This window comes from Bubalus kerabau, chromosome X, assembly GCF_029407905.1.
Source record: "Bubalus kerabau isolate K-KA32 ecotype Philippines breed swamp buffalo chromosome X, PCC_UOA_SB_1v2, whole genome shotgun sequence".
Taxonomy (NCBI): Eukaryota; Metazoa; Chordata; class Mammalia; order Artiodactyla; family Bovidae; genus Bubalus; species Bubalus kerabau.
In genome coordinates this window covers 54,091,013-54,118,591 of record NC_073647.1, presented here as the reverse complement: position 1 = coordinate 54,118,591, position 27,579 = coordinate 54,091,013, and the positions used below count along the sequence as shown (strand labels likewise).

The following is a 27,579-nucleotide window of genomic DNA, read 5'->3' as shown; positions in this document are numbered from 1 at the left end:
ATCATGATTAGACTACTTTGGTTATGAGGTCCTGTGTTTTTGCCTTCCTAGGTATCCAGAGATACTTCAGTTCCTGCCTGCTTCCAGACCTGACTCACCAGTCTTCAACAGATTCTGTGAGACCTTGTTATTTTCCAATGATTTAAATTTCAAGTCAGCCAGAGTTGTTTTATATTGCTTGTAACTGAAAATTCCTAAGTGATATATTATTATTAGGAATTAGTTGGGCTTTCCTCATGACTCAGATGGTGAAGAATCTGCCTGCCAAACAGGAGACCTGGGTTCGATCCCTGGGTCAGGAAGATTCCCTGGAGAAGGGAATGGATCTCCACTCTAGTATCCTTGCCTGGAACATTCCATGGACAGGGGAGTCTGGCGAGCTACAGTCCATGGGGTTGCAAAGAGTTGAACATGACTGAGCAACTAACACTTTTAATTCACTGTTATGAATTAGTTATGTATTATTTTCCACTTTTCATTGATAAAGAGAATGTGGGTTGGTGAGATTAAGTACCATTCCAAGGCCATACTAGCAACTGGTAAATATGTGTATGATTGACTCTAATCTAATTTCTAAAAAATTATTTACCAAGACTCAAACCCAAGTTTGTCTGACTTCAAAACTGCTGTTTCTTTTTTTCCCTTTACCACTCTGCCTTTCAATGAAGATTCACTGCAGAGTTTCAAGAAGGGTAGACTATGATGAAAATGGCATTTTAGAAAGGTTAGCTTCACAATAGAATATAGGCTAGAAGGGAAGGAAGAGAGCTTGAGGTAGGGAGATAGATGACAAGGATGAGGTAAATGACTCAGATGGAAAATAATAGTGGTCTGAAACAATGAAATCACAGAATGCATGAGAGTACAGAAGGGAATAGTAAATAGAATACTTTATCAGTTGTCATAGCTATATCTCTAAAATGTGCATCCTATCAGTTTATACTATTGTATAATGACTTTGGTTCAGTGATTTTAAATTTCAGTATAGTAAGCATATGTCTTTTTACTGAATTAAACAGAATCTCATAGTAAGCATATTATAAACTTACAAGCAAATTCATATCATTTGTAGTTAAACTATATATACATCACTTGCAGAAGAAAAATGCACTTTGTCTAGTAATTTTATGATCAAGCAATATTTTATGGCTTTAAATTCTTTCAAATCATCAGAAAGCCACAGGAAGGAAAGGATGTCACAAAATCCAAACAGTTATTTGTAAGAGTTGGCCTAAGTTTTCCCCACAAAGTTAAAAATAAATGGCTCAGAAGAATGGTTAGTCTACTCATGGTCTTCACTTTCCAGGCAACCTGAGCCTCTAGAAGCAAGAATCCTTTTCTGCATTAAAAATAGCTGTACATGGGGAGAAGAGAGGAGAGGGTGAAATGTATGAGAAGAGTAACATGGAAACGTACATTATGATATGTAAAATAGATAACCAACAGGAATTTGTTCTATAGCTCATGAAACTCAAACAGGGGCTCTGTTTCAACCTAGAGGGGTGGAATGGGTAGGGAGATGGGAGGGAAGTTCAAAAGGGAGGGGATATATGTATACCTATGGCTGAATCATGTTGAAGTTTGACAGAAAACAACAAAATTCTGTAAAGCAATTATCCTTCAATAAAAAAATAAACTAAAAAAACATCTGTACAAGTCAATAGGATATGAGTTTTCAAATAAGTGGAATGGAAACAATTTGAATGAAAGAAATGTATACAGATCAGGCTATATGAGTGTGGCTCAAGCAAAAGCTACTTCCTATTTTGCAAAAGCAATAATTGGGACAGTACTCAAGCTCTTTGTATAAACCTTGTTTGACTAATAAAATACAATGCAAATTTCATTTAAACAATGTTATTCATTGTCACTGCAAATTTTTTTTCTTTTTAGTTATAAAAATAATATGTGCTCATTGTTTAAAATTCAAGAAGGGCTTCAGAATAGAAAATTAAAAGTTAAAGCTTTTCCTTCTAATTAGATCAGTTTGGTGTGTATAGTTTTGGACATTTTTCTATGAACATGAAAATATACATACAGCTACCAAGGAATCCCATACACACATGAACACTCCATATATATACACCTTTTTATATGTATTTTTATATAGATAAAATCATACGGAAGATATTGTTTTGCAACTTGCCTTTTTCATTTGACACTTTACTCTGGGCATATTTGCACCTATTGAGAACCAGCTCTTTTGTTGTTACCAAGGCAGATGTGTTCTCAATTCCTAGTTTCTGGCATTTTCCTAATCATTTAAATACTTCTATAATTGGATTTTGTGTTAAAGAAAAACATGACTTCCCAAAGAAAACCATCTTATAAGTAATACAGGAATTGGGAAATTTGTTTCTAAATATGCTACAAGTAAGGAAAATTCAGTGTAACATGTTACAGGCTTAAATAACATAGAAAGTCTCTGAAAACAAAATCTGGTTCTGAGTAGTCCTTTTTAAAAAAAAAAATTTATTGTGGTAAGAACCCTTAACATGAGATATATCCTCTTAACAAATTTTAGGTATACAATACATTATTGTTGACCATATGTACAATATTATACAACAGATCTTTAGAGCTTATTCATTTTACTTAACTGAAACTTAATGAATAGTTTTTTTTATGATATCCAGAGTACAATTTATTGAAAAAAGATGTTCTGATACTTCAGTATATATTTTTGTTTTAATGCCTATTATTTGTAAAACAATTTTCAGATAATTACTTTTTATAAATCTTGTCTTATGAAAGAAAATACTAATGAAACAGAAGGTTAAGTACACAGACATTTGAATTTAATACTCTAGATCCTCATTAAATTCCAGAATTTTTCTTCTAAAGACTGCATAGTCTCCTAGCTATAAGTAAAGTGTATGAAGTGCTCCTATTTAGAATTTGGTTGCTAAAACACTAATTCTTTAAATATTGAAAATGTACTAAATTAATGTGATTTGCTGCATGGCAGGTATGCAGCAGTAAATTTGGCACATTAGGGTATGGCACAATTTTTAAAGAAAAATGGGAGCAATAAAACTTCAGCAGCACAGGAAGCCAGTTCATTAGTTTCAGAAGTCGGTTTATTAGTACTAATTGTGTTCTTGTGCAGAGCAAATACTCTGTGTGAAGATGGAGAGTTACATATAAGAAAACATCTCAGGCCCTGTCCTAGGGAAATCTAAAATATACTTGGGAAAAGAACAGGTTTGCAAAAGAAACGATCTATGTGGCTCCATTAAAATGTTTTTCAAAACCTATACAAAACTTTAATATAGCTTTACTAAATAAGCCCTGAAACGACCAAAGAGTTAAAGAACTCCATTCTACTGGGTAAGCATTCTTGGAAAAAAATAAGTTTGGTAAGGAAGTTAGAATTCACTGATGGAGCATTCACCACATTCAAAGTATTTTACTTGTACTATGCTACTTAAAGCTCACCATATTTCTATGAGGAAGATACTGTTATTATCCTCATTTTACAGAGGATGAAACTGAGGCAAAGGGAATTGAAAAATTTGCACAAGGTCACCAGAGAGTAAAAGACACAGCTTAGGCTTACATGCACAGATCTGACTCCAGACAGTAGAGTATCACCAAAACTTTGGGATTAGAACAGGGATAAGTTAAGTATTTTCAGGAATATTCTTCAAAAAACTATGTACTGGAAGCTAAGGAACAGCATGGAGAGTGCTGCAAGCAGATAGGCCATTTAGTCTAATAATTGATGTAATTCTGTTTTTAAGTCATCTTTAGTCTTCCTTCCAGAGAAGGCTAGGTGTAGTCTCATGATGCTAGATAATGAAATTGTGTTAATTAGAACATTTGCTTATCTCTAAACAAACAATGCTTAGTCGTTTAGATAGACAAACACTGGTTATAAAACAAGAGAAACAAAACTGCTTGATTTCATAATTTTGAAATTTTGGTTACAACAATTTTAAGAGTCACTAAAACAAAATTATAAATCTGGAGAATTTATGGTTCCATTTCATTTCTTTCTCTGTATTAAGTAGCTTTTTGATAATTAAAACAATGGCTTAATTAGCTATCTTGTTCATTTACTCACGTGTTGTCAGTCATGATGCAATTTCCCTGCTTCTCTTTCATTGATGAGTTAGAGAACAGTGAAGTGTTAGCTATCTTCACCTTGGAAGTATTAGTACTAACTAGATTTGCTGAAGCATTGGTGGCTCAGATGGTACAGAATCAGCTTGCAATTCAGGAGACCTGGATACAATCCCTGGATCAAGATGATCCCCTGGAGAAGGGAATGGCTACCCACTCCAGTATTCTTGTCTGGGGAATTCTATGGACAGAGGAGTCTGGCAGGCTACAGTCCAAGGAGTTGTAAAGAGTTGGACATTATTTAGCAACTAAACAACAACAAGCATGTCATTTAACTGAAAAGCCTGCCCCAGTGGAGAATAACAAACCCAAGGATATTAGTTCTCACCTTAACAAAATGTTACTTTGTGTTATAAGGCAAATTCAACTTATTTTCTAAGTTGAATATATAAAACATATAAAACATAGCATCATAAGTTGATTAAAATCATTAACCTTGGCCCTGGAACATACTTATTTAACTGGGACAGGAACCCTATATGGTCCTGTGAGTGGCATAATAATAGATAGCACTTACTGAGCCTTTATGCATATGAATAAATAATTTACACAGATCAACTCCTTCACTCTTATGTAACCACCCCATAGGGCTGTTCCTATCATCCCGTTTTTATAAGAAAACTAAGAGCTGTCCAAGGTCATATAGACAGTAGGGAAGGATTTAAATGCAGACTCCAGAGTCTGTGCTGCTGCCTAAAACTCACAGGAAAATAGATTAGATTATCATAGTGTATCATCTTGGGTGTTAATTTTATTCAAGGACCAGGAATCTTATATAAAAACTATGTCAATAAATTATAGAACATAAGTCAAATATTGAAAAGAAATGTATAGATAAAATGTATAGATTACAAGGACATTTCCTGATATTCACATCTAATTTTAGGCTTCTTGAAGTACAAGTCAGAGAAGGCAATGGCAACCCACTCCAGTACTCTTGCCTGGAAAATTCATGGACAGAGGAGCCTGGTAGGCTGTAGTCCATGGGGTCGCTAAGAGTCGGACACGACTGAGCGACTTCACTTTCACTTTTTACTTTCATGCATTGGAGAAGGAAATGGCAACCCACTCCAGTGTTCTTGCCTGGAGAATCCCAGGGACAGGGGAGCCTGGTGGGCTGCCGTCTGTGTGGTTGCACAGAGTCGTACATGACTGAAGGACTTAGCAGCAGAAGTACAAGTTCCTCTGCTGCTAGGGATACTAAATACAAAAATTCCTAGGATAATTTTCATTTAATTGTGGACTGAATACTTTGGTATAAACTCTGATCTCCCAGTGTTTGGCTATTAATCAAATAAAGTCATTAGGCATGTTAAATTTAATGAAAACCATATTTTTCATTAAACTAGCCTGTTAACAGTATACCTTGTCAGTTCAAGCTAAATCTCGTGTGCAAGTCAGAGGAACTTGAGTACTGATGCCTTTAAAGGTGCTAATACCAAGAGGACATAACTATTATAGAGGGATGGAAGAATGGCCAGAGCTGTCATTTATCTCCGGTTCTAGGAGTCGAGGACTGAACTCCTCAGAGTTCACTCACTTTTGTTCCTTAAAGATGGTGTAGTAGAGTGGTTAAGAACTCAACTTCTGGAATCAAATAATCTGCTTTCACATCTGAGCTTTACTGATTATAAACTATTTGACCTTCAACAAGTTATTCAGTCTCCTCACTGAGGACACAGTACTAAGGGTGAGATGAGGCTATCAAACAAAGATAGTATGAGGATATTAATGAACCCCAAATGGGTTCATTAAACAGTAAAAGTAGGGCACTTATTTCAGTGTCTGATACATGAAGGTGATAAATATGATTATTTATTATCATTTAGTGACAGCTATGTATACTTACTACACGGTGTTATGCTTAGTGTAATTATCCATTATTAGAGGATGTGAACAATCTTTATTTACTCCTTAAATTGCTCTAAACCAAAGTCATTAACATTTGAGAAAATCACTTTTTTATACATAATACTACATGTAAAAGTGTGTTAACTGCAGAATTGTCTGTAGTGACAAATATATGGAAAGTCCTAGAATGTCCATCCGATAAGGAAGGCCTCAGTTTCCCCAGTCTATATAAGAAGATTTGACTAGAAGATCTCAAAAATCCCTTTTGTCTCCAATTAGGACTATATTTTCCACCAGCTGTTCATTAGATTTGACACCAATACTCTAATAAATAGAAATGAGATAGGAAACCCAAAGCACTAGGTAATTATTTAAAATTAAGTCATAATGTATGGTATGCTAAAATTAACCAACATGTAAAAAGTAAATATATGTGTGTGTGTGTGTGTGTGTATTTAAATATCAAGAGCAGAAGTCATTATTTAACACATTGAGAGTTATTTTTATTATTTTTTAAGATATATGTAATTAATGGCATGCAAATTTTATACTTTTAACCTTCACAATGGAATAAAAATAAAAGGTATGAAAAATAAATAAAAAATATGAGTCTGAGGTTTAAATAATGAAGATGTATAATTTAGGATTATCAGCAAATCTGAAAGCTCTCAAGAAAGAAAAGGGGCTGCATGTGCTGTAAAATACTAAAATGATACTTGATTTGAATTTTATTTAAAATTGTGACAGTTTATTTTCCTTTGAAATAATAGGAGATATTCTGTAGGCACACAATGCCAAGAAGGATGAGTGACTATTTGACTTTAGAACTATCAAGACCTGATATTATTATTATGAAGGAGTTGCCGACATTCATTAAATTTCCACCCTCATGCATGTTAGAGTTGGAAAATCTCTATTTGTGGAGTCCCATGCTGCTTCTAAAGAGTGGGACAGCACTGAAGTGACATAGAACATGCTGCTTCCAAAATACAAGTCACAGCATATTCAGAAAGAAATGCTATGAGTGGCTTAAGACCATATAGTAAGAAATGTTGCTTTACACACAATCTTGATCAACAATAATATTATGAAAAATAGCAAATAATAATTAATTTGAGATCTGTGTGATATTTCAGCCCCATTTTAAAGAGGAAGAATAGAAGTAATAAAAGTGAGGTAGCCTGTCAAATATCTAATACAACTAATAAGAGGAGTAACCAAGATTCAGCGAAGCAGTTCTGACTCCTGAACCTATGCTAAAATCATTTAGGTCATAAAGTCTCACTAAGAAAATCAAATGCTGAAATTGGTTATTATTGAGATTCTACTATTAAATTCTGAGAGGATTTTTTAAATTGTGTGTACGTTGTTTGATACAATCACCTCTGAAGAGCTGTGGAATACGTATTTGTTTCCACCAGCAAGAATATTTACAATTCCTTAAGACTTTTCTTTTTCTCAGAGGATGCATTTATTTGGGTATTCTGGATGAAAAAGTTACAGAAAATATCATTTGGGCTTGTTCTATATTGTCCAAATATAATACAAAATTTAGAAACAGTTTCTGTAGTCCTATATAAATGCATGAACATTGCTCACCAATTAAAACCTTTAAAAATTTTCCTCCCTTTTTCGTAGAATGAAATAAAATGCTTCCAAATTTGCAATTTAAAAGGTTTACTTTACTACAATTTTTGTGTGAGAATTCTTCCCATGAGTACTGGGGCCAAAAGGATTCTTGAGTGGCCTTGTAAAAGTGCTCCTTTGTGATGTGGATTTACATTTTTGAACAACTTATGCTATTTAGAAGTTGAAAAGTAGCTTTAGAATAAATATCCAAATTACTAACCAATTTTCCTTCTCTTCTATTGCTTTAATTGTAACTGTTCTCTTAAATTCCATGCAGGTAAGGCTATAATGCCAGAAACGTAATTTATGAATAGTTCCTTTTAAAAATCAAATGTTACAGGGGCATATTCCATTCGTGTCAGAAAAGATTATATATGTTTACTGGCACAAAGTTTGATATGTTTATTAAATCAAGTTTCTTAAAAGTAGTTATAGCTATATACCATATTCTATTATGTGTATCCCTACCTTAGGAATGAGTATGAAATGATATAATTTTGAATTGAAAAACAATAGTGTGAAATAATAACCAATTTTATTACTATTCCTTTTTAAACCACAGTTTATTAACAGCTTGGAAACACTGTCTATTTAATTTCACCAAACAGGTCTCTCTATCAAAGGAAAGAAATACAGTGGCATTACTTGTGCTCCAGAATAATGGTAGCTCCTGAATAGCTACCATTCCTATGGCTGGACTACAGACAGCTATACACTGGCAACTACAGAAAACAGAAGAATATTTGATGTTTCTTGTGCCGATTGGTTTTCTAGATTATTACTGCTGTTATTTGCCTCTTTTTCACAGATATTTGAGAGCAGAAATGAAAGGCCAAAGATGAAGATCCAGCTTCTGTAACTGTCTCCATTGCAATGAAATTCTTTTATCCTATAATTTAGGTCTATTTTCATCTCAAATATACATAGCAAATATTTGCCAATTAGGTGATTAAAATCAATATATAAGGGAACAGAACAGAGTCAACCATACACCCACACATACATGGAAAACAAATTTTTGATGAAGGTGCAAAAGTAATTCAGTAGAGATTTCCCAACAAATTATGCTGGAACAATTGGTTATCCATTTGCAAAAGTATATATAAATAAATAAAAATAATTTCAATCCACATCTTGTACCATGAACAAAAATAGATCAGATTGAAATATAGTATCTAAAAGTACAAAACTCAAACAAAAAAAGAAAAGAAGAATATCCTTGTGACCTTGGCCTAGGCAAAAAGCATAGACCATAAAAGGAACAAAAAAAGATGATAAATTGAACCATCAAAATTACAAACTTTTGCTCTCTGGAAAAAACTGAAAGACTCTGTTAAGAGTATGTAAAAAAAAAATTCATGGATGGGGAGAAAATATTTGCATAGCTTATCCCTGATAAAAGACTTGTATACAGAGTAGAAAAATAATTCCTAAAACTCAAGAGTAACACAACAACCTAATATAAAAATTGGCAAAATATGAATAGACACTTCAACAAAGAAGGTAAGTAGATGGTAAATCAGTACACAGAAAGGGGAACTGCAAAGTAAAATCACAATGAGATGCTCTTACATAATTATTTGAATGGTTACATTAAAAAGTCTGACCAGTCTTTTGGACTCTGTGGGAGAGGGAGAGGATGAGATGATTTGGGAGAATGGCACTGAAATATGTATAATATCATATATGAAACGAGTCACCAGTCCAGGTTCGATGCACGATACTGGATGCTTGGGCCTGGTGCACTGGGATGACCCAGAGGGATGGTATGGGGAGGGAGGAGGGAGGAGGGTTCAGGATGGGGAACACATGTATACCTGTGTCAGATTCATTTTGATATATGGCAAAACCAATACAATAATTGTAAAGTTAAATAAAATAAAATAAAATAAAAAAGTCTGACCATACCAAATGTTGGGACTCCTACCGGCAATGCAAAATTGTACAACCTCGTTGGAAAACAGCTAATTAAAAACAACAACAACAACAAAATTAAACATATACTATGTGATGCAGTCATTCCATGTCTGGTATTTTTCTAAATGAAATGAAACTATATGTTCATACAAAGACTTATACATAAATGAACATAACAAGTTCATTCATAATAGTCTAAAGCTCAAAACACAACTGCCCATCAACAAACTGTGATATATCCAAACAATGGGAAACTACTCAGTAACAAAATCGGAAAACGACTTTTGAGAGTGATGAAAACATTCATTATTTTGACCGTGGTGATGACTTCACAACTATAAAGATTTATCAAAAATTAGCAAACTGGAGATGGTCCTAAGATGGCAGAGATGGCAGAGGAAAAGGACGGGGAGACCACTTTTTCCCCACAAATTTATCAAAAGAACATTTGAACGCTGAGCAAATTCCAGAAAACAACTTCTGAATGCTAGCAGAGGACATCAGGCACCCAGAAAGGCAGCCCATTGTCTTCTAAAGGAGGTAGTACAAAATATAAAACATAAAAAGAGAGACAAAAGAGGTAGGGATGGAGATCTGTCCCAGGAAGGGAGTCTTAAAAGAGAAGTTTCCAAACACCAGGAAACCTTCTCACTGGCGGGTTTGTCAGGAGTTTTGGAATCTCAGAGGGCAACATAATGAGGAGGAAAAATAAAAAAAACCCACAGATTACGTCCCTAACGGCAACTCCCAGAGCTTGCATCTGCCACCAGCAAGCTGGGACTGAACAGGGAGGCACCAGCTACATTGCTTAGGGTAAGGACCCAGCCTTAATGCCCTGAGGGTAATCTGAGGGAACTAACATTAGATAGCCACCCAAACTCTAGGATAGCCAGAGACAGAGAGAGAAAAAAAAGGAGAGAGAGAGAGAGAGAGAAAGAACTATCCTGCGAAAAGCCTTAACCTAAGGCACTGCCAGGCCCGCTCACAGAACAAAGGACTGAGCGAATACCAGAGGAGAGCTAGGCGGCTGCGGACCGGCCCATCCCCCACCAGACACAGGGAGGCAGGCGAGGTGCAGCCAGAGCCGGTAAGGGTCAATCTTGGCCCTAGAGAGACATCCTCTACCAAACTGCAAGCAGGCTTCCAGTTGCTAACCAAGACTTGCTGGGATTCCGGACAGTTGACATCCACGGGGAGGGTCGCAGCCAGAGATCAGCTCCTGAGAAGAGACATATGGCACTCCTGGGATGGGCGTGCCCGCAGCCACCCAGGAAGCCGAGAAGCTGGGACCAGGGAGGTGATAAGATGCATTCCCCACCAGGGGAGACTGCACTCGCCAAGTACCTGGTCGCCTGAGCTGCTTGGACCTGGGAAGGTCACAAAACGCAGGTCCAACCGAGTCTGTGCCTTTGTTAAGTACCCGAAAACCTGAACCTGAGTGGCTTAGACCTGGGAAGTACAGGCAACCCAGGGCCTGCCTCAGACAGTTCCTCAGCAGAGCAATCTAGAGCCTGAGACATGTAGACTGGGAAAGCACGCACGCCGTGAACCGGGCAAACCCAGTGGGGGCAAGATGCTGCTAGCTCTCTCCACACATGCCAGTGATATTTCTTTGCAGTGTTCCTCCCTCCCCACAACACGACTGAACAAGTGAGCCTAAATAAGTGATCACCTGTGCCCCCTTGTGACAGGGTGGAAATTAGACACTGAAGAGACCAGCAAACAGAAGAAGCTAAAATAAACAAAGGGAACGGACTTAGAAGTGACAGGTGCAACAGATTAAAACCTTGTAGTCAGCACTGACTACACTGGAAGGGGCCTACAGATCTTGAGAAGTATAAGATGGATCAAGGAACTATCTGAAATTGAACTGACCCTACACTGTCTGCAACAGCTCAAGAGAAATTCCTAGATATAATTTTACTATTAACATTTTTTTAAGTTTTTAATTTTTTTTTATTTTTAAGTCCTCTATTACTCCTTTAATTTTCATTTTTATAACCTACTATTACCTTGAAAAAATAGACCTTATTTTTAAAGCAAACTTCATATATATTTTTAATAATTTTTGTGACTTTGTTTTTTTTAATACTGTATTTTTGAGAGTCTAACCTCTACTCTATATTTTTACTCTTTGATTTTTGGTATTTGTTATCAATTTTGTACATTTAAGAACCCAATCTTCAGTACCCATTTTTAATTGGGAGTGTGATTACTGGCTTGATTGCTCTCTCCCCCTTTTGACTCTCCTTTTTTCTCCACAAGGTCGCCTCTATATTCTCCTCCCCCATTTCTTTTCTACCCAACTCTGTGAATCTCCTTGTGTGTTCTGGGCTGTGCAGAACACTTAGGGAACTGACTACTGGCAGGATCTGACTCTCTACTTTTGATTCCTCTTTTTCTCCTCCTGGTCACCTCTGTCTCATTCCTCCATCTCTAGCCTTTTGATTCCCCATCTTCTCCTCCTGGTAACCTCTATCTCCCTCTTTCCTCTTCTCTTCTCCATGTAACACTGTGAACCTCTCCAGGTGTCCCTGATGGTGGAGAAGCTTTTCATCATTAACCTAGATGTTTTATATCGGTGCTATATAGATGGAGAAGTCTTGAGGCTACTGTAAGAATAAGACTGAAAACCAGAGGCAGGAGGCTCAAGTCCAAACCCTGAGAACACCAGAGAACTCCTGACTCCAGGGAACATTAATCAATATGAGCTCATCAAAAAGCCTCCATAACAACACTGAAACCAAGCACCACCCAAGGGCCAACAAGTTCCAGAGCAAGACATACCATGCAAATTCTCCAGCAATGCAGGAACATATCCCAGAGCTTCAATATATAGGCTGCCAAAATTCACACCAAACCCATAGACATCTCAAAACACTACTGGACACTGCATTGCACACCAGAGGGAAGAAATCCAGCTCCACCGACCAGAACACCTACACAAGCTTCCCTAACCAGGAAACCTTGACAAGCCACCCATCCAACCCCACCCACAGTGAGGAACCTCCACAATGAAGACGAACCACAAACTGGCAGAATACAGAATGGCCACCAAAAACACAGCAATCTAAACAAGAAGAAAAGGCAGAGAAATACTCAGCAGGTAAAGGAAAAGGATAAATGCCCACCAAACCAAACAAAAGAGGAGGAGATAGGGAGTCTACCTGAAAAAGAATTCCAAATAATGATAGTAAAAATGATCCAAAATCTTGAAAACAAAATGGAGTTACAGATAAATAGCCTGGAGACAAGGATTGAGAAGATGCAAGAAATACTTAACAAGGACCTAGAAGAAACAAAAAAGAGTCAATATATAATGAATAATGCAATAAATGAGATCACCAACAGTAGAATAACGTAGGCAGAAGATAGGCCAAGTGAGGTGGAAGATAGAATGGTGGAAATAAATGAAGCAGAGAGGAAAAAAGAAAAAATAATTAAAAGAAATGAGGACAACCTCAGAGACCTCTGGGACAATTTTAAATGGTCCAACATTCAAATCATAGGAGACCCAGAAAAAGAAGACAAAAAAAAAAAAAAAAAAAGCCATGAGAAAATACTTGAGGAGATAATAGTTGAAAACTTCCCTAAAATGGGGAAGGAAATAGTCACTCAAGTCCAAGAAAACCAGAGAGTCCCAAACAGGATAAACCCAAGGTGAAACACCCCAGACACATATTAATGAAATTAATAAAGATCAAACACAAAGAACAAATATTAAAAGCAGCAAGGGAAAAAACAACAAATAACACACAAGGGGATTCCCACAAGGATAACAGCTGATCTTTCAACAGAAACTCTTCAGGCCAGGAGGGAATTGCAGGACATATTTAAAGTGATGAAAGAGAAAAACCTACAACCAAGATTACTGTACCCAGCAAAGATCTCATTCAAATATGAAGGAGAAATCTAAAGCTTTACAGACAAGCAAAAGCTGAGACAATTCAGCACCACCAAACCAACAAATGCTAAAGGATCTTCTCTAGACAGGAAACACGGGAAGGGTGTATAAACTCGAACCCAAAACAACAAAGTTAATAGCAATGGGAACTCACTTATCAATAATTACCTTAAATGTAAATGGGTTGAATGCCCCAACCAAAAGACAAAGACTGGCTGAATAGATAGAAAAAAAAAGACCCCTATATATGTTGCCTACAAGAGAACCACCTCAAAAGAAGGGACACATACAGACTGAAAGTGAAGGGCTGGAAAAAGATATTCCTCACAAATAGAGACCAAAGGAAAGCAGGAACAGCAATACTCAAAGCAGATAAAATAGACATTAAAATAAAGGCAGTGAAAGAGACAAAGAAGGACGCTAGGTAAGGATCAAAGGATCAATCCAAGAAGAAGATATAACAATCATAAATATATATGCACCCAACATAGGAGCCCCACAATATGTAAGGCAAAAGCTAACAAGCATGAAAGGGGAAATTAACAATAACACAGTAATAGTGGTAGACTTTAATACCACACTCACACCTATGGATAGATCAACTGAACAGAAAATTAAAAAGGAAAAACAAACTTTAAATGATACAATAAACCAGTTAGACCTAATTGATATCTATATAACATTTCACCCCAAAACAATGAATTTCAACTTGTTCTCAAGTGCACATGGAATCTTCTCCAGGATAGATCACATCCTGGGCCATAAATCTAGCCTTGCTGCTGCTAAGTCACTTCAGTCGTGTCCGACTCTGTGCAACCCCATAGACAGAAGCCCACCAGGCTCCCCTGTCCCTGGGATTCTCCAGGCAAGAACACTGGAGTGGATTGCCATTTCCTTCTCCAATGCATGAAAGTGAAAAGGCAAAGTGAAGTCGCTCAGTCATGTCTGACTCTTAGCGACCTCATGGACTGCAGCCTACCAGGCTCCTCTGTCCATGGGATTTTCCAGGCAAGAGTACTGGAGTGGGGTGCCATTGCCTTCTCCGATATATAGGTCTTTTGTTTCTTTAGGTAGATATATTCCTAAGTATTTTATTCTTTTCATTGCAATGGTGAATGGAATTGTTTCCTTAATTTCTCTTTCTGTTTTCTCATTTTTAGTGTATAGGAATGCAAAGGATTTCTGTGTGTTAATTTTATATCCTGAAACTTTACTATATTCATTGATTAGCTCTAGTAATTTTCTGGTGAAGTCTTTAGGGTTTTATATGTAGAGGATCATGTCATCTGCAAACAGTGAGGGTTATACTTCTTTTCTTTTTTTTTTAAATTTTTTTAAATTTTATTTTATTTTTAAACTTTACACAATTGTATTAGTTTTGCCAAATATCAAAATGAATCCACCACAGGTATACATGTGTTCCCCATCCTGAACCCTCCTCCCTCCTCCCTCCCCATACCATCCCTCTGGGTCGTCCCAGTGCACTAGCCCCAAGCATCCACTATCGTGCATCGAACCTGGACTGGCAACTCGTTTCATACATGATATTTTACATGTTTCAATGCCATTCTCCCAAATCTTCCCACCCTCTCCGTCTCCCACAGAGTCCATAAGAATGTATTCCTTTTATTTCTTTTTCTGCTCTGATTGCTATGGCCACAACTTCCAAAACTATGTTGAATAGTAATGGTGAGAGTGAGAACCCTTGTCTTGTTCCTGACTTTAGGGGAAATGCTTTCAATTTTTCACCATTGAGGATAATGTTTGCTGTGGGATTGTCATATATAGCTTTTATTATGTTGAGGTATGTTCCTTCTATGCCTGCTTTCAGGAGAGTTTTTGTCATAAATGGATGTTGAATTTTGTCAACGGCTTTCTCTGCATCTATTGAGATAACCATATGGTTTTTGTTTTTCAATTTGTTAATGTGGTGTATTACATTGATTGATTTTTGGATATTGAAGAATCCTTGCATCTCTGGGATAAAGCCCCTTGGTCATGCTGTATCATATTTTTAATATGTTGTTGGATTCTGTTTGCTAGAATTTTGTTAAGGATTTTTGCATCTATGTTCACCAATGATATTGGCCTGTAGTTTTCTTTTTTTGTGGCATCTTTGTCTGGTTTTGCTATTAGGGTCCTGGTGACCTCATAGAATGAGTTTGGAAGTTTATCTTCCTCTGCAATTTTCTGGAAGAGTTTGCGTAAGATAGGAGTTAAAAAAATAAAAAAAATGAAATCATTCCAAGCATCTTTTCTGACCACAATGCAGTAAGATTAGATGTCAATTACAGGAGAGAAACTATTAAAAACTCCAACATATGGAGGCTGAACAACATGCTTCTGAATAATCAACAAATTACAGAAGAAATCAAAAAAGAAATCAAAATATGCATAGAAATGAATGAAAATGAAAACACAACAACCCAAAACCTATAGGACACTGTAAAAGTAGTGCTAAGGGAAAGGTTCATAACAATACATGCTTACCTCTAGAAACAAGAAAAAAGTCAAATAAATAACCTAACTCTACACCAAAGCAACTAGAAAAGGAAGAAATGAAGAACCCCAGGGTTAGTAGAAGGAAATAAATGTTAAAAATTAGGGCAGAAATAAATGTAAAAGAAACAAAAGAGACCAGAGTAAAAACCAAAAAAGCTAAAAGCTGGTTCTTTAAGAAGATAAATAAAATTGACAAACCATTAGCCATAGTAATCAAGAAACAAAGGGAGAAGAATCATATCAACAAAATTAGAAATGAAAATGGAGAAATCACAACAGACAACACAGAAATTCAAAGGATCATAAGATACTACTATCAGCAACTATATGCCACTAAAATGGACAATTTCAAAGAAATGGACAAATTCTTAGAAAAGTATAACTTTCCAAAACTAAACCAGGAGGAAATAGAAAATCTTAACAGACCATTTACAAGCATGGAAATCAAAACTGTAATCAGAAATATTCCAGCAAACAAAAGCCCAGGACCAAATGGCTTCACAGCTGAATTCCACCAAAAATTTAGAGAAAAGCTAACTCCTATCTTACTCAAACTCTTCCAGAAAATTGCAGAGGAAGATAAACTTCCAAACTCATTCTATGAGGTCACCAGGACCCTAATAGCAAAACCAGACAAAGATGCCACAAAAAAAGAAAACTACAGGCCAATATCATTGGTGAACATAGATGCAAAAATCCTTAACAAAATTCTAGCAAACAGAATCCAACAACATATTAAAAATATGATACAGCATGACCAAGGGGCTTTATCCCAGAGATGCAAGGATTCTTCAATATCCAAAAATCAATCAATGTAATACACCACATTAACAAATTGAAAAACAAAAACCATATGGTTATCTCAATAGATGCAGAGAAAGCCGTTGACAAAATTCAACATCCATTTATGACAAAAACTCTCCTGAAAGCAGGCATAGAAGGAACATACCTCAACATAATAAAAGCTATATATGACAATCCCACAGCAAACATTATCCTCAATGGTGAAAAATTGAAAGCATTTCCCCTAAAGTCAGGAACAAGACAAGGGTTCTCACTCTCACCATTACTATTCAACATAGTTTTGGAAGTTGTGGCCATAGCAATCAGAGCAGAAAAAGAAATAAAAGGAATACAGATTTGAAAAGAAGTATAACCCTTACTGTTTGCAGACGACATGATCCTCTACATATAAAACCCTAAAGACTTCACCAGAAAATTACTAGAGCTAATCAATGAATATAGTAAAGTTTCAGGATATAAAATTAACACACAGAAATCCTTTGCATTCCTATACACTAAAAATGAGAAAACAGAAAGAGAAATTAAGGAAACAATTCCATTCACCATTGCAATGAAAAGAATAAAATACTTAGGAATATATCTACCTAAAGAAACAAAAGACCTATATATAAAAAACTATAAAACACTGATGAAAGAAACCAAAGATGACACAAATAGATGGAGAAATATATCATGTTCAAAATGGAGAAAAGACAATGTCATAACAAGTGGTGCTGGGAAAACTGGTCAACCACTTGTGAAAGAATGAAACTAGAACATTCTCTAATACCATACACAAAAACAAAGTCAAAATCGATTAAAGATCTAAATGTAAGATCAGAGTCCATAAAACTCCTAGAGGAAAACACAGGCAAAACACTCTCTGACATAAATCAGAGCAGGATCCTCTATGACCCACCTTCCAGAGTAGTGGAAATAAAAGCAAAAATAAACACATGGGACCTAATTAAACTTAAAAACTTTTTCACAACGAGGGAAAGTATAAGCAAGGTGAAAAAACAGCCTTCAGAATGGGAAAAAATAATAGCAAATGAAGCAACTCACAAAGAATTAATCTCAAAAATATACAAGCAACACCTGCATCTCAATTCCAGAAAAATAACCGACCCAATTAAAAAATGGGCCAAAGAAATAAACAGACATTCCTCCAAAGAAGACATACAGATGGCTAGTAAACACATGAAAAGATGCTCAACATCACTCATTATCAGAGAAATAGCAATCAAAACCACAATGAGGTACCATTTTACCCCAGTCACAATGGCTGTTATCAAAAAGTTGACAAAAAATAAATGCTGGAGAGGGTGTGGAGAAAAGGGAACCCTCTTACACTGTTGGTGGGAATGCAAACTAGTACAGCCACTATGGAGAACAGTGTGGAGAATCCTTAAAAAACTGGAAATAGAACTGCCATATGACCCAGCAAACCCACTGCTGGGTATACACACCGAGCAAACCAGAATTGAAAGAGACACATGTACCCCAATGTTCATCGCAGCACTGTTTATAATAGCCAGGACATGGAAGCAACCTAGATATCCATCAGCATAAGAATGGATAAAAAAGCTGTGGTACATATACACAATGGAATATTACTCAGCCATTAAAAATAATACATTTGAATCAGTTCTAATGAGGTGCATGAAACTGGAGCCTATTATACAGAGTGAAGTAAGCCAGAAAGAAAAACACCAATACAGTATACTAACACATATATATGGAATTTAGAAAAATGGCAACAATAACCCTAGATGTGAAACAGCAAAAGAGACACAGATGTATAGAACAGTGTTTTGGACTCTGTAGGAGAAGGTGAGGGTGGGATGATTTGAGAGAATAGCACTGAAACATGTATATTATCATATATGAAACAGATCGCCAGTCCAGGTTTGATGCAGGAGACATGTGCTCAGGGCTGGTGCACTGGGACGACCCAGAGGGATGGGATGGGGAGGGATATGGGAGGGGGATACATGATGGGAAATACATGTACACCCATGGTTGATTCATGTCAATGTATGACAAAACAACTACAATATAGTAAAGTAATTAGCCTCCAATTAAAATAAATAAATTTTAAAAATTAGCAAACTGAACATTTTACATATGATTGTATCTCTTTTATAGTCCCTTGAACAACTCTGAGGATAGGGGTGCTGATCCTCTGTGCAGTCAAAAATCTTGTGTATAGCTTTAGAGTGTGCCATAGTATCCACAGCTTTGCATCCTGGGATTCAACTAACTGTGGCTTGTATAGTACTGTGATATTTATTGAAAAATATGCATGGGTCCATGCAGCTCAAAACTGTTGTTGCAGGGTCAACTGTACTTCAGTAAAATTGTTTTAAAAAGAACTAATTTTTTTACTCAGAAAAAATCTGTCTAGAAGAACTAAAAAAAAAAACAGTAAGTCCAAAAATAAATGAATTTGCAATGCTTCGCTTCTTAAACATCTACAACAAAAGATAATGCTAGAGCAGTTTTCATTGTGTATTGTGTATTGTGTTTGTGTGGCAGGGGTGGTGGGTAGGATTGTGTATATTATCATAACAGGGAAGGTATAAACAGATGTCCAAGAGTCATGTTCAACCTGAAATAGATTCTGTGTTAACCATCTCATGTAGAACTATGAACATTTAACCCAGCAAAAGAATATCATATAACAATGGAACAGAGATCATATTACTATACAAGTAACAACTATTTCTGTTTTATTGACTATGCCAAAGCCTTTGACTGTGTGGATCACAATAAACTGGAAAATTCTTCAAGAGATGGGAATACCAGACCACCTGACCTGCCTCTTGAGAAACCTATATGCAGGTCAGGAAGCAACAGTTAGAACTGGACATGGAACAACAGACTAGTTCCGAAAAGGAAAAGGAGTATGTCAAGGCTGTATATTGTCACCCTGCTTATTTAACTTATATGCAGAGTACATCATGAGAAATGCTAGGCTGGAAGAAGCACAAGCTGGAATCAAGATTGCCAGGAGAAATATCAAAAACCTCATATATGAAGATGACAACACCCTTATGGCAGAAAGTGAAGAGGAACTAAAAAAGCCTCTTGATGAAACTTAAAGAGGAGAGTGAAAAAGTTGGCTTTAAGCTCAACATTCAGAAAACAAAGATCATGGCATCTGGTCCCATCACTTCATGGGAAATAGATGGGGAAACAGTGTCAGACTTTATTTTTTGGGGCTCCAAAATCACTGCAGATGGTGACTGCTGCCACGAAATTAAAAGACACTTGCTCCTTCAAAGGAAAGTTATGACCAACCTAGATAGCATATTGAAAAGCAGAGATATATTACTTTGGCAACAAAGGTCCGTCTAGTCAAGGCTACGGTTTATCCAGTGGTCTTGTATGGATGTGAGAGTTGGACTGTGAAGAAAGCTGAGTGCCAAAGAATTGATGCTTTTGAACTGTGGTGTTGGAGAAGACTCTTGAGAGTCCTTTGGACTGCAAGGAGATCCAATCAGTCCATCCTAAAAGAGATCAGTCCTGGGTTTTCTTTGGAAGGACTGATGCTAAAGCTGAAACTCCAGTACTTTGGACACCTCATGTGAAGAGTTGACTCATTGGAAAAGACTCTGATGCTGGCAGGGATTGGGGCCAGGAGGAGAAGGGGACGACAGAGGATTAGATGGCTGGATGGCTTCACCAACTCAATGGACATGAGTTTGAGTGAACACCAGGAGTTGGTGATGGACAGGGAGGCCTGGTGTGCTTCAATTCATGGGGTCACAAAGAGTTGGACATGACTGAGTGACTGAACTGAACTGAACTGAATTTACAGATAGCCTTACGAAGAAAAATAGCATACTATATACTAGCACTAATACTTAAAATAGAAAAAAAATATGGTATTATACATAAATTAAATTCATTATATGAATACAATATTTATTTTCTTTTAAGGACCTGCCATTATAAAATTAACTAGTAGACAAAAAAAGCTACAGAAATGTGTGTCTTGAGATACCTAAAGTAGTGCATGCACATCAAAAATAGACCATTGTTAGAAAAAGGCACCTAAAATCTATGGCTTGGTGTGTGTGGGGGTACTTCCAATCATAAACCAGCATAGCTCATTAATATATTATCTTTGTATGAGGTTTTTTCACAAGTATTTTTTCTCTTTTTACTCTCCCTGTTCCATTCCAAATTTTTCTGTATCGGCATGAGTGATTAAGAAACTAATGCTTGAAAAGCATGTAAACAATGCTCTAAGTAGGTAATTTTAGAATGAAAGCTGTGGTTGAGCCATATTTGTCCAATATCATAAATTAGAAGAGAGGTATTTTCTAAAAGAGTCACAGTTGTCTTAAATCAAGGCCAAAATTATTTCACCATTAGGATTTCAACCACTGATTAGTTTTTTCTCAATTCAGCATAAAAACAAAGGAAATGAATAAGCAATTCCCAAGTGGACGATAAACATATGAAAAGACATTCAATTTTACCACTAATCAAAGAAATACAAATGCATAATAATAAGAAATTAACTTAGAGATGTTTATTAAAATGTGAATGGTGACTATCAGCATGTTTTGAGTTATTTTAAATTTATTTTTTGGAATTCAACATACTGACTTTCTTCAATCCATATTATTTCTAGAAAATATAAAGTTATTTTAAAACCTGCCTCCTTAGTTATTTACAGATAAATTATGGAGATTGGATCAGGCTTTCCTGGTGGCTCAGATAGTAAAGAATCTGCCCACAGTACAGGAGACCTAGGTTTGATCCCTGGGTGGGGAAGATCCTCTGGAGAAGGTAATGGCTACCCACTCCAGTATTCTTGCCTGGAGAATTCCATGGACAGGAGACCCTGGCACACTACAGTCCATGGGGTCACAAAGAGTCAGACATGACTGAGCACCTAACACTTTAACTAACTTTATGGAGAATGGATCAGAAAACAGAATTCAGAAATAGAACCAAATGATTTAGTTAATACAGTAAAGGTGGCACTTCAAATAAGTGTGAGATAGAAAGATTATCAAATAATAAAAAATTAACTAGCTAATAAAAATACATTAAAAAGTCTGAATCCCAAACTCATTGCTCACTTCAAAATAATAATTCTTGTTGGTACAAAACTTAACATGTATATTAAACCATTAAAGTACTATAAAATATAAGTTCCTTCATTAACAAAATATGTCCATCATTTTAAGGGAAAATAATAATTTGTAGAACAATATTTACAGCATAGCTTCATTGATTTACATCATTGTTTCCATAGTATATATTTTAATTAAAATTATAAAAATGAAAGGATATGCACACAGTAAGTTTTAGTCAGCATTATATCATCATCCTCTACCACATGTGCCTAGCAAATGGCAGGCACAAAAATATAATAGTTGCATGACTAAATAAATGAACTGATGCATTGTTGGTGTAATTGCAAATTGTGATAATTTTTTCTGGAGAGAAGTTTTGAACTGTGTATCAAAGAGTAAAATGAAGAGGCAGTTTATTTCAGGACTCTCATTTCTAGGAATTCATCATATGGCTAATTTTTAAAAGTGCATAGAGTAGGTATCCGAGATAACTATTTTGTAACAGGAAAAATATGTGTACTAGTAGAGAGGTAGTATAAGTAGCTGCAGTACAATAGGAATCTGGTTAAATTAAGGGAAATATTTCCATGGAATATGCATCTATTTAAAAATGAGATGTTCAACCATTTACTGTGAAAGTATGGTCACAATTAATTGATAAATGAGCAGATTACAAAACACAATATGATGTCACATAGATAAAACATCATATGTAAATGCATTTGTATATATTTACAAAGAAAATTCTGGAAGAAAATGCATCAAAAGTCTAACAATGGTAATCATTTGATTAAGATTGTGTTTGTATTATCATTGAAATTCTCTATGCTGTATTTTTCCTTACAATGCTTACATACTTTGACAATCAGGAATAAATAATAACAGTAAATTCATTTACAAAATAGAAATAAAAGTGTTTCCTAACTTTTAAAAAATACAACTAAATAAGCACAAATTTTGTAATAAAAAGGAAAGATAAGGATTAATCTAACTTTAATACTTTTCCTCATTTGAAATGAATAATTCATTCATATTTTATATTTTAATTTGTTACTTGTAGCCTATGAGCAAGTATAGAAAAGTGAATGTGATTATTTAGGTTATTTTCTACATTAGTATTCCAAATCACCTCTGTGGATTTTTCTGCTTCCATGGAACTAACAATATATCTTCCAATTAAAAGACTACATCTTGTGAATTTTTATTCAAATATAGATAGGTAATTCTTGTCATTCATAAAAATGGGCTAAATATGTTCCTTACCTTTCAATGAAAAGTAAACACTGGTCTTTTTGGTTATACCAAGGGAGTCGTTCTGTTGCAGAAAAGAATCCTGTAAATAAAAATAACATATACCTGTTTTTAAACTTCATTTTGCAAAAATTTATTCATCTATTACTGGACCTGTAAATCATACTTCAGTATGGCTAGAATTTTACAATGTTAGAAGGAAACTGGTGGCAGATGACATTGTAAAGTACACCCAGACAGAGGATGCAGTTTCATCAGCACAGATTCCCCCTCCCATCCTGCTATTCGTGAAATTAAAAGCTGCTGCACTTAAGTATAGAACAAATCATCTGCTTTTAAATAATACTACCTAACATTTGAATGCCCGACTACAAGGTTGTTAAAAGCATGGAGAAGGACTACGTGGCAAATCACCAGCAAGGATGGGGTCTATTATATGTCAGCTTAAAAAGAGAAATACAGTAAAAATTGTGTAACTGACTCACGGTAACATGGGTTCGCAAACATTGTAGACGGATATAAACCAGGCTTGCCAAACATCACAGACAGCACTTATTAAAGCTGCTACGTGGAATTCAATATGCCTGCTTTCTAGCCCCTCCCCACTTCGCCAATAAACGACTCCCCCTTTTTCCCCAGTGTAAAACTACATGCTCTTAAGACATTCAGATAAAAGAAAGAGAATTAAAAAAAAAAAATCCATAATCATACTATCCAATGACGCCATTTGGAGCATTTTCTTCCAATTTTTTAAAAACAGCTTTTTGTCACGAGGCCCCTGACAAACCAAACGGAAATTAAGGATAAGCGGATGAGAGGATACTCCTCTTCCTTTGTTAGGAACCATGACTAGCATTTTTACCTCATATCTAAGCTTTTTTTTTTTTTTTTTTTTTTTTTAATTATAAATCGGTAGAACTTTAAGGGGAAAAAAACGTCTTCAGTGGTGTCTGCCTCAGCAACCAAGGAGCGACTAGAAAGGGAGGCGGAGCCTAGAGGCGGTGAGGTGCTTGCGCACTTATTGGGCTGAGGCATTGTCAATCAAGGTCAATCAAGTTTGTCCAGCAAATGAGGTGCAAGCTAAAGGCACACTGGGAACTAAATGAACTGGAGGTCTAACTGCGAGGGGAGGGGGCTCAAGAGGTAAGCAGTGAAGAGATCTCGGGCTCTCGCAATGCGACATTCAGCTGCGTCACACCTCAGTCCGTCGCAGCTGCAGCTCAGAGAGGCCTTCATTGCTTCCACCACTTTCGCCCAGGCCTCCGCTGCCGCTGCCACCTCTGGTGTAATCACCTCGGCCCAGCCACGCCCCGCCCAGCGCTCCTGCTGCCTTCACCGCTGCCACCTCCTCAGCCCCGGCTTCCACCGCCACCACCCAAGCATCCGTGAGTCATTTTCTACCCATCTCTGGGCACGCGGTAGTGACCACCCTAAGAGGTTTGCAGACTTGCAGAATGGCAGAAGCGGATCCTAACAGGGTCTCGGAACCTGCCGCCCAGGGGTGGATGGAGAGATGGTAGCTATCTCGTCTAGCGATCTGGGGACGAATCTGACAGCAGCAGTTCTAGCAGCAGCAGTAGTTGCAGAAGCAGCAGTGGCCGCAGCCCCTTCTATAGAAGTATAAGTGTACCTGGGCCCTCCAGAAGTGTGCGGTGGGCTCCGTCAGGTAGAAGTTTCTTGGATCAGCTGCCTCGGGCAGTTAGAAATCGTGTGCAGGCTCTCAGAAATGTTCAAGACAAATGTGACAAGGTAGACGCCCTATTCTTAAAGGCAATTCACGATCTCGAACGAAAATATGCCGAACTCAATAGGCCTATGTACAACCGGCGATTTCAAATCATCAACGCAGAATATGAGCCCACGGAAGAAGAATGTGAATGGAATTTGGAGGATGAGGTGTTCAGCAGCGATGAAGAGATGCAGGAAGACTAGTGAGATGCCTGCTTTAGAGGGTGAGGAAGAAGAGGATGACCTGGAAGCAAAACTGAGGTCAAGGGTGAAGAATATGTAACACCAAAAGAAAATTCCGAAGCGAATACTGAAGAAAAAGCAGAATCCAAAGATGCTCTTGAGGCCAGGCCTGAAGTAAAAGATCCAAAAGAAGCCCTCCAGACAAAGGCAGAAGATAAAGGGCAGATTAAAGCAGCAGAGGCTAAGGCGAGGACTCCAGGAAAAGAGGCACCAAAAAGAGTTCCTGAGGTCACGCCTAAAGAAAGAGCTCTTAAAAGAGCTCGCAAAGGAGAGCCTAAAAGAGAAGATCCTAAAGGCATTCCCGACTATTGACTGGCTGTGTTCAAGAATGTTGACAAGCTGGGGCCCATGATTCAGAAGTATGATGAGCCCATTCTGAACTTCCTGTCTGATGTTAGCCTGACGTTTTCAAAACCCATTAGGCCTGTAAGTTACACATTTGAATTTTGCTTTCTACCCAATCCATACTTCAAGAATGAGGTGCTAACCAAGAGATATATAATAAAGTCAAAGCCAGATAGCAATGATCCCTTCTTCTCTTGGGGCTGGGAAATCCAAGATTGCAAAGGCTGTACGATAGATTGGAGAAGAGGAAAGGATGTCACAGTGACAACCACCCAAAGTCACACAGCAGCTACTGGACAAGTTGAAACCCAGCCAAGAGTGGTTCCTAATGCAGAATTCTTCAATATCTTTAGCCCTCCTGAGATTCCTACTATCGGAAAGCTTGAACCACAAGAAGATGCAATCCTTGATGAAGATTTTGAAATTGGTCAAACTTTACATGATAACGTCATCCTGAAATCAATCTATTACTATACAGGAGAAGTCAACGGTACCTATGATTTTGGTAAAGATTATGGAAACAGGAAATAACAAAAATATAAGAGGCTGCATGAAAGAATTTTCAGGAATCTCAAATTTCAAGCAGAAGTGAAACAGGTTTATATAGCCTTGAAAAAACCTGCCCTGTAATCTCAACACTAGTATTCCTCATAGTCTTGAGTTTTTGTACTTTCTTGGTAGCCTAAAATATTGTCTTAAATTGTCTTAAATCTCAGTTTATTCTATCTAGCCTGTTGTTGTGTAATATTCTTCAAAACATGTAACTTGCTGTCAGTTATCTAAAGCATGTTGTTTGGTGCTACAAAGTTTTAATTTTTGTGAATTTTTTTGTTGTGTTCCTATTACAATATAGCTGTGAAAACTGTCAGAATTGTTAACTAAGACAATATTTTCTTGAAATAAAGCAAAGTTCCTGATATATCAATGCAAGTGTTTTTTTCCCAGACCGGAAGACTAAGGCTTTAAACCTGCTTTGTACTAGCTGTTCCTTCATTTGCTACAGAAATACAATATTATACTATCTTGAACAGCACATTGTGGAATTTGACTGCTTGAAAAAAAGATTAGCATACATTTAATAATGTCCATTAAATCATGTATGATATGACTGAGCATGTTAATGTGACATAGTGATTTATAAATTTAAGTATAATGAAGTTACTGTTTACTGCTGCTGCTAAGTCGCTTTAGTCATGTCCAACTCTGTGCGACCCCATAGAGGGCAGCCCACCAGGCTCCCCCGTCCCTGGGATTCTCCAGGCAAGAACACTGGAGTGGGTTGCCATTTCCTTCTCCAATGCATGAAAGTGAAAAGTGAAAGTGAAGTTGCTCCGTCATGTGCAACTCTTAGCGACCCCATGGACTGCAGCCTACCAGGCTCCTCCATCCATGGGATTTTCCAGGCAAGAGTACTGGAGAGGGGTGCCATTGCCTTCTCCTACTGTTTACTACTGAGGTGTTAATATAACATAGTATTTTTTTAAATTTGCTCATCTTATCCTGTATAACTGTGAACTAAAGGTACTAACCACATTTTCTTTGTAATATGTTCTACTTTGCCTTTCATTGAAAATGATCACTTTATATCATTTGGTATTTATTTTTCATGTTCTACTGCAACCTAAAATAAAGAAATGTCAAATAAAGTGTATCATGCTATAAAAATCTACAATATTTGCATTATAAAAAACATGTTGCTTACTATAGAAAAAGTAGGGAATCCTTAGGAAAAGGGATATTTTAAAGTATATGATTATAATTAATGTTCTGATGCATTTGCTAAATCTTAGGTCTTTTTTGGAGGATATACATTCAAGTGATTGTAGAAAAATGGGACAGGGGAGGAGGACTAAGATAAGGGGGAGAGGAAGAGAAGGGGAAGAGGGTTGAAGTAGAGAAAGTGGGGAGGGAGAGGGAGGGTGAGGAGAGGGTGGAAGGAGAACAGAGTGGAAGAGAGAAGGATGGGAAATGAGAGGGGAAAAGGGAAGGGAGGAGGGTAGGGAGTGGAAAGAATGGGAAGAAGTGGGGATGGGGAAGGGGGGAGATTGACAGGAGTGCCTCACCCAGAAAGGACATCAATGAAAGTTTTCACTTCCCAGAGTAGGATCTGAAATGACCCAAGCCCATCTTCCACTGTGACTTGGGAGGAGGTCTCCCTCCCTTGTGTGGTTTATTTTTCCTTCTAAGTAATATTATGCATGATCC

General features: G+C 36.8%; 2 protein-coding genes across 6 annotated transcripts in view; one reads left to right on the top strand and one right to left on the bottom strand.

The window, feature by feature from the left end:
• The window catches only part of FAM133A (family with sequence similarity 133 member A), a 65,421-nt gene extending 41,385 nt beyond the window's left edge, over nucleotides 1–24,036 (bottom strand). For 2 of the 5 annotated variants that reach the window (XM_055564429.1, XM_055564424.1), the window contains exons 1-2: nucleotides 23,770–23,914; nucleotides 23,071–23,140 (exon numbers count right to left, since the gene is read on the bottom strand). The gene's annotated coding sequence lies outside the window, so the exon portion shown is untranslated. The other 3 variants (XM_055564427.1, XM_055564425.1, XM_055564428.1) reach the window with 3 other exon arrangements.
• Nucleotides 24,037–24,175: 139 nt separating this feature from the next.
• Nucleotides 24,176–26,004, top strand: NAP1L3 (nucleosome assembly protein 1 like 3). The gene is given in 5 exon segments (XM_055565289.1): nucleotides 24,176–24,564; nucleotides 24,567–24,593; nucleotides 24,596–24,986; nucleotides 24,988–25,027; nucleotides 25,030–26,004. Coding segments are annotated over 5 exon segments (1,485 nt in total). The 5' UTR covers nucleotides 24,176–24,512.
• The last annotated feature ends 1,575 nt before the right edge of the window (nucleotides 26,005–27,579 follow it).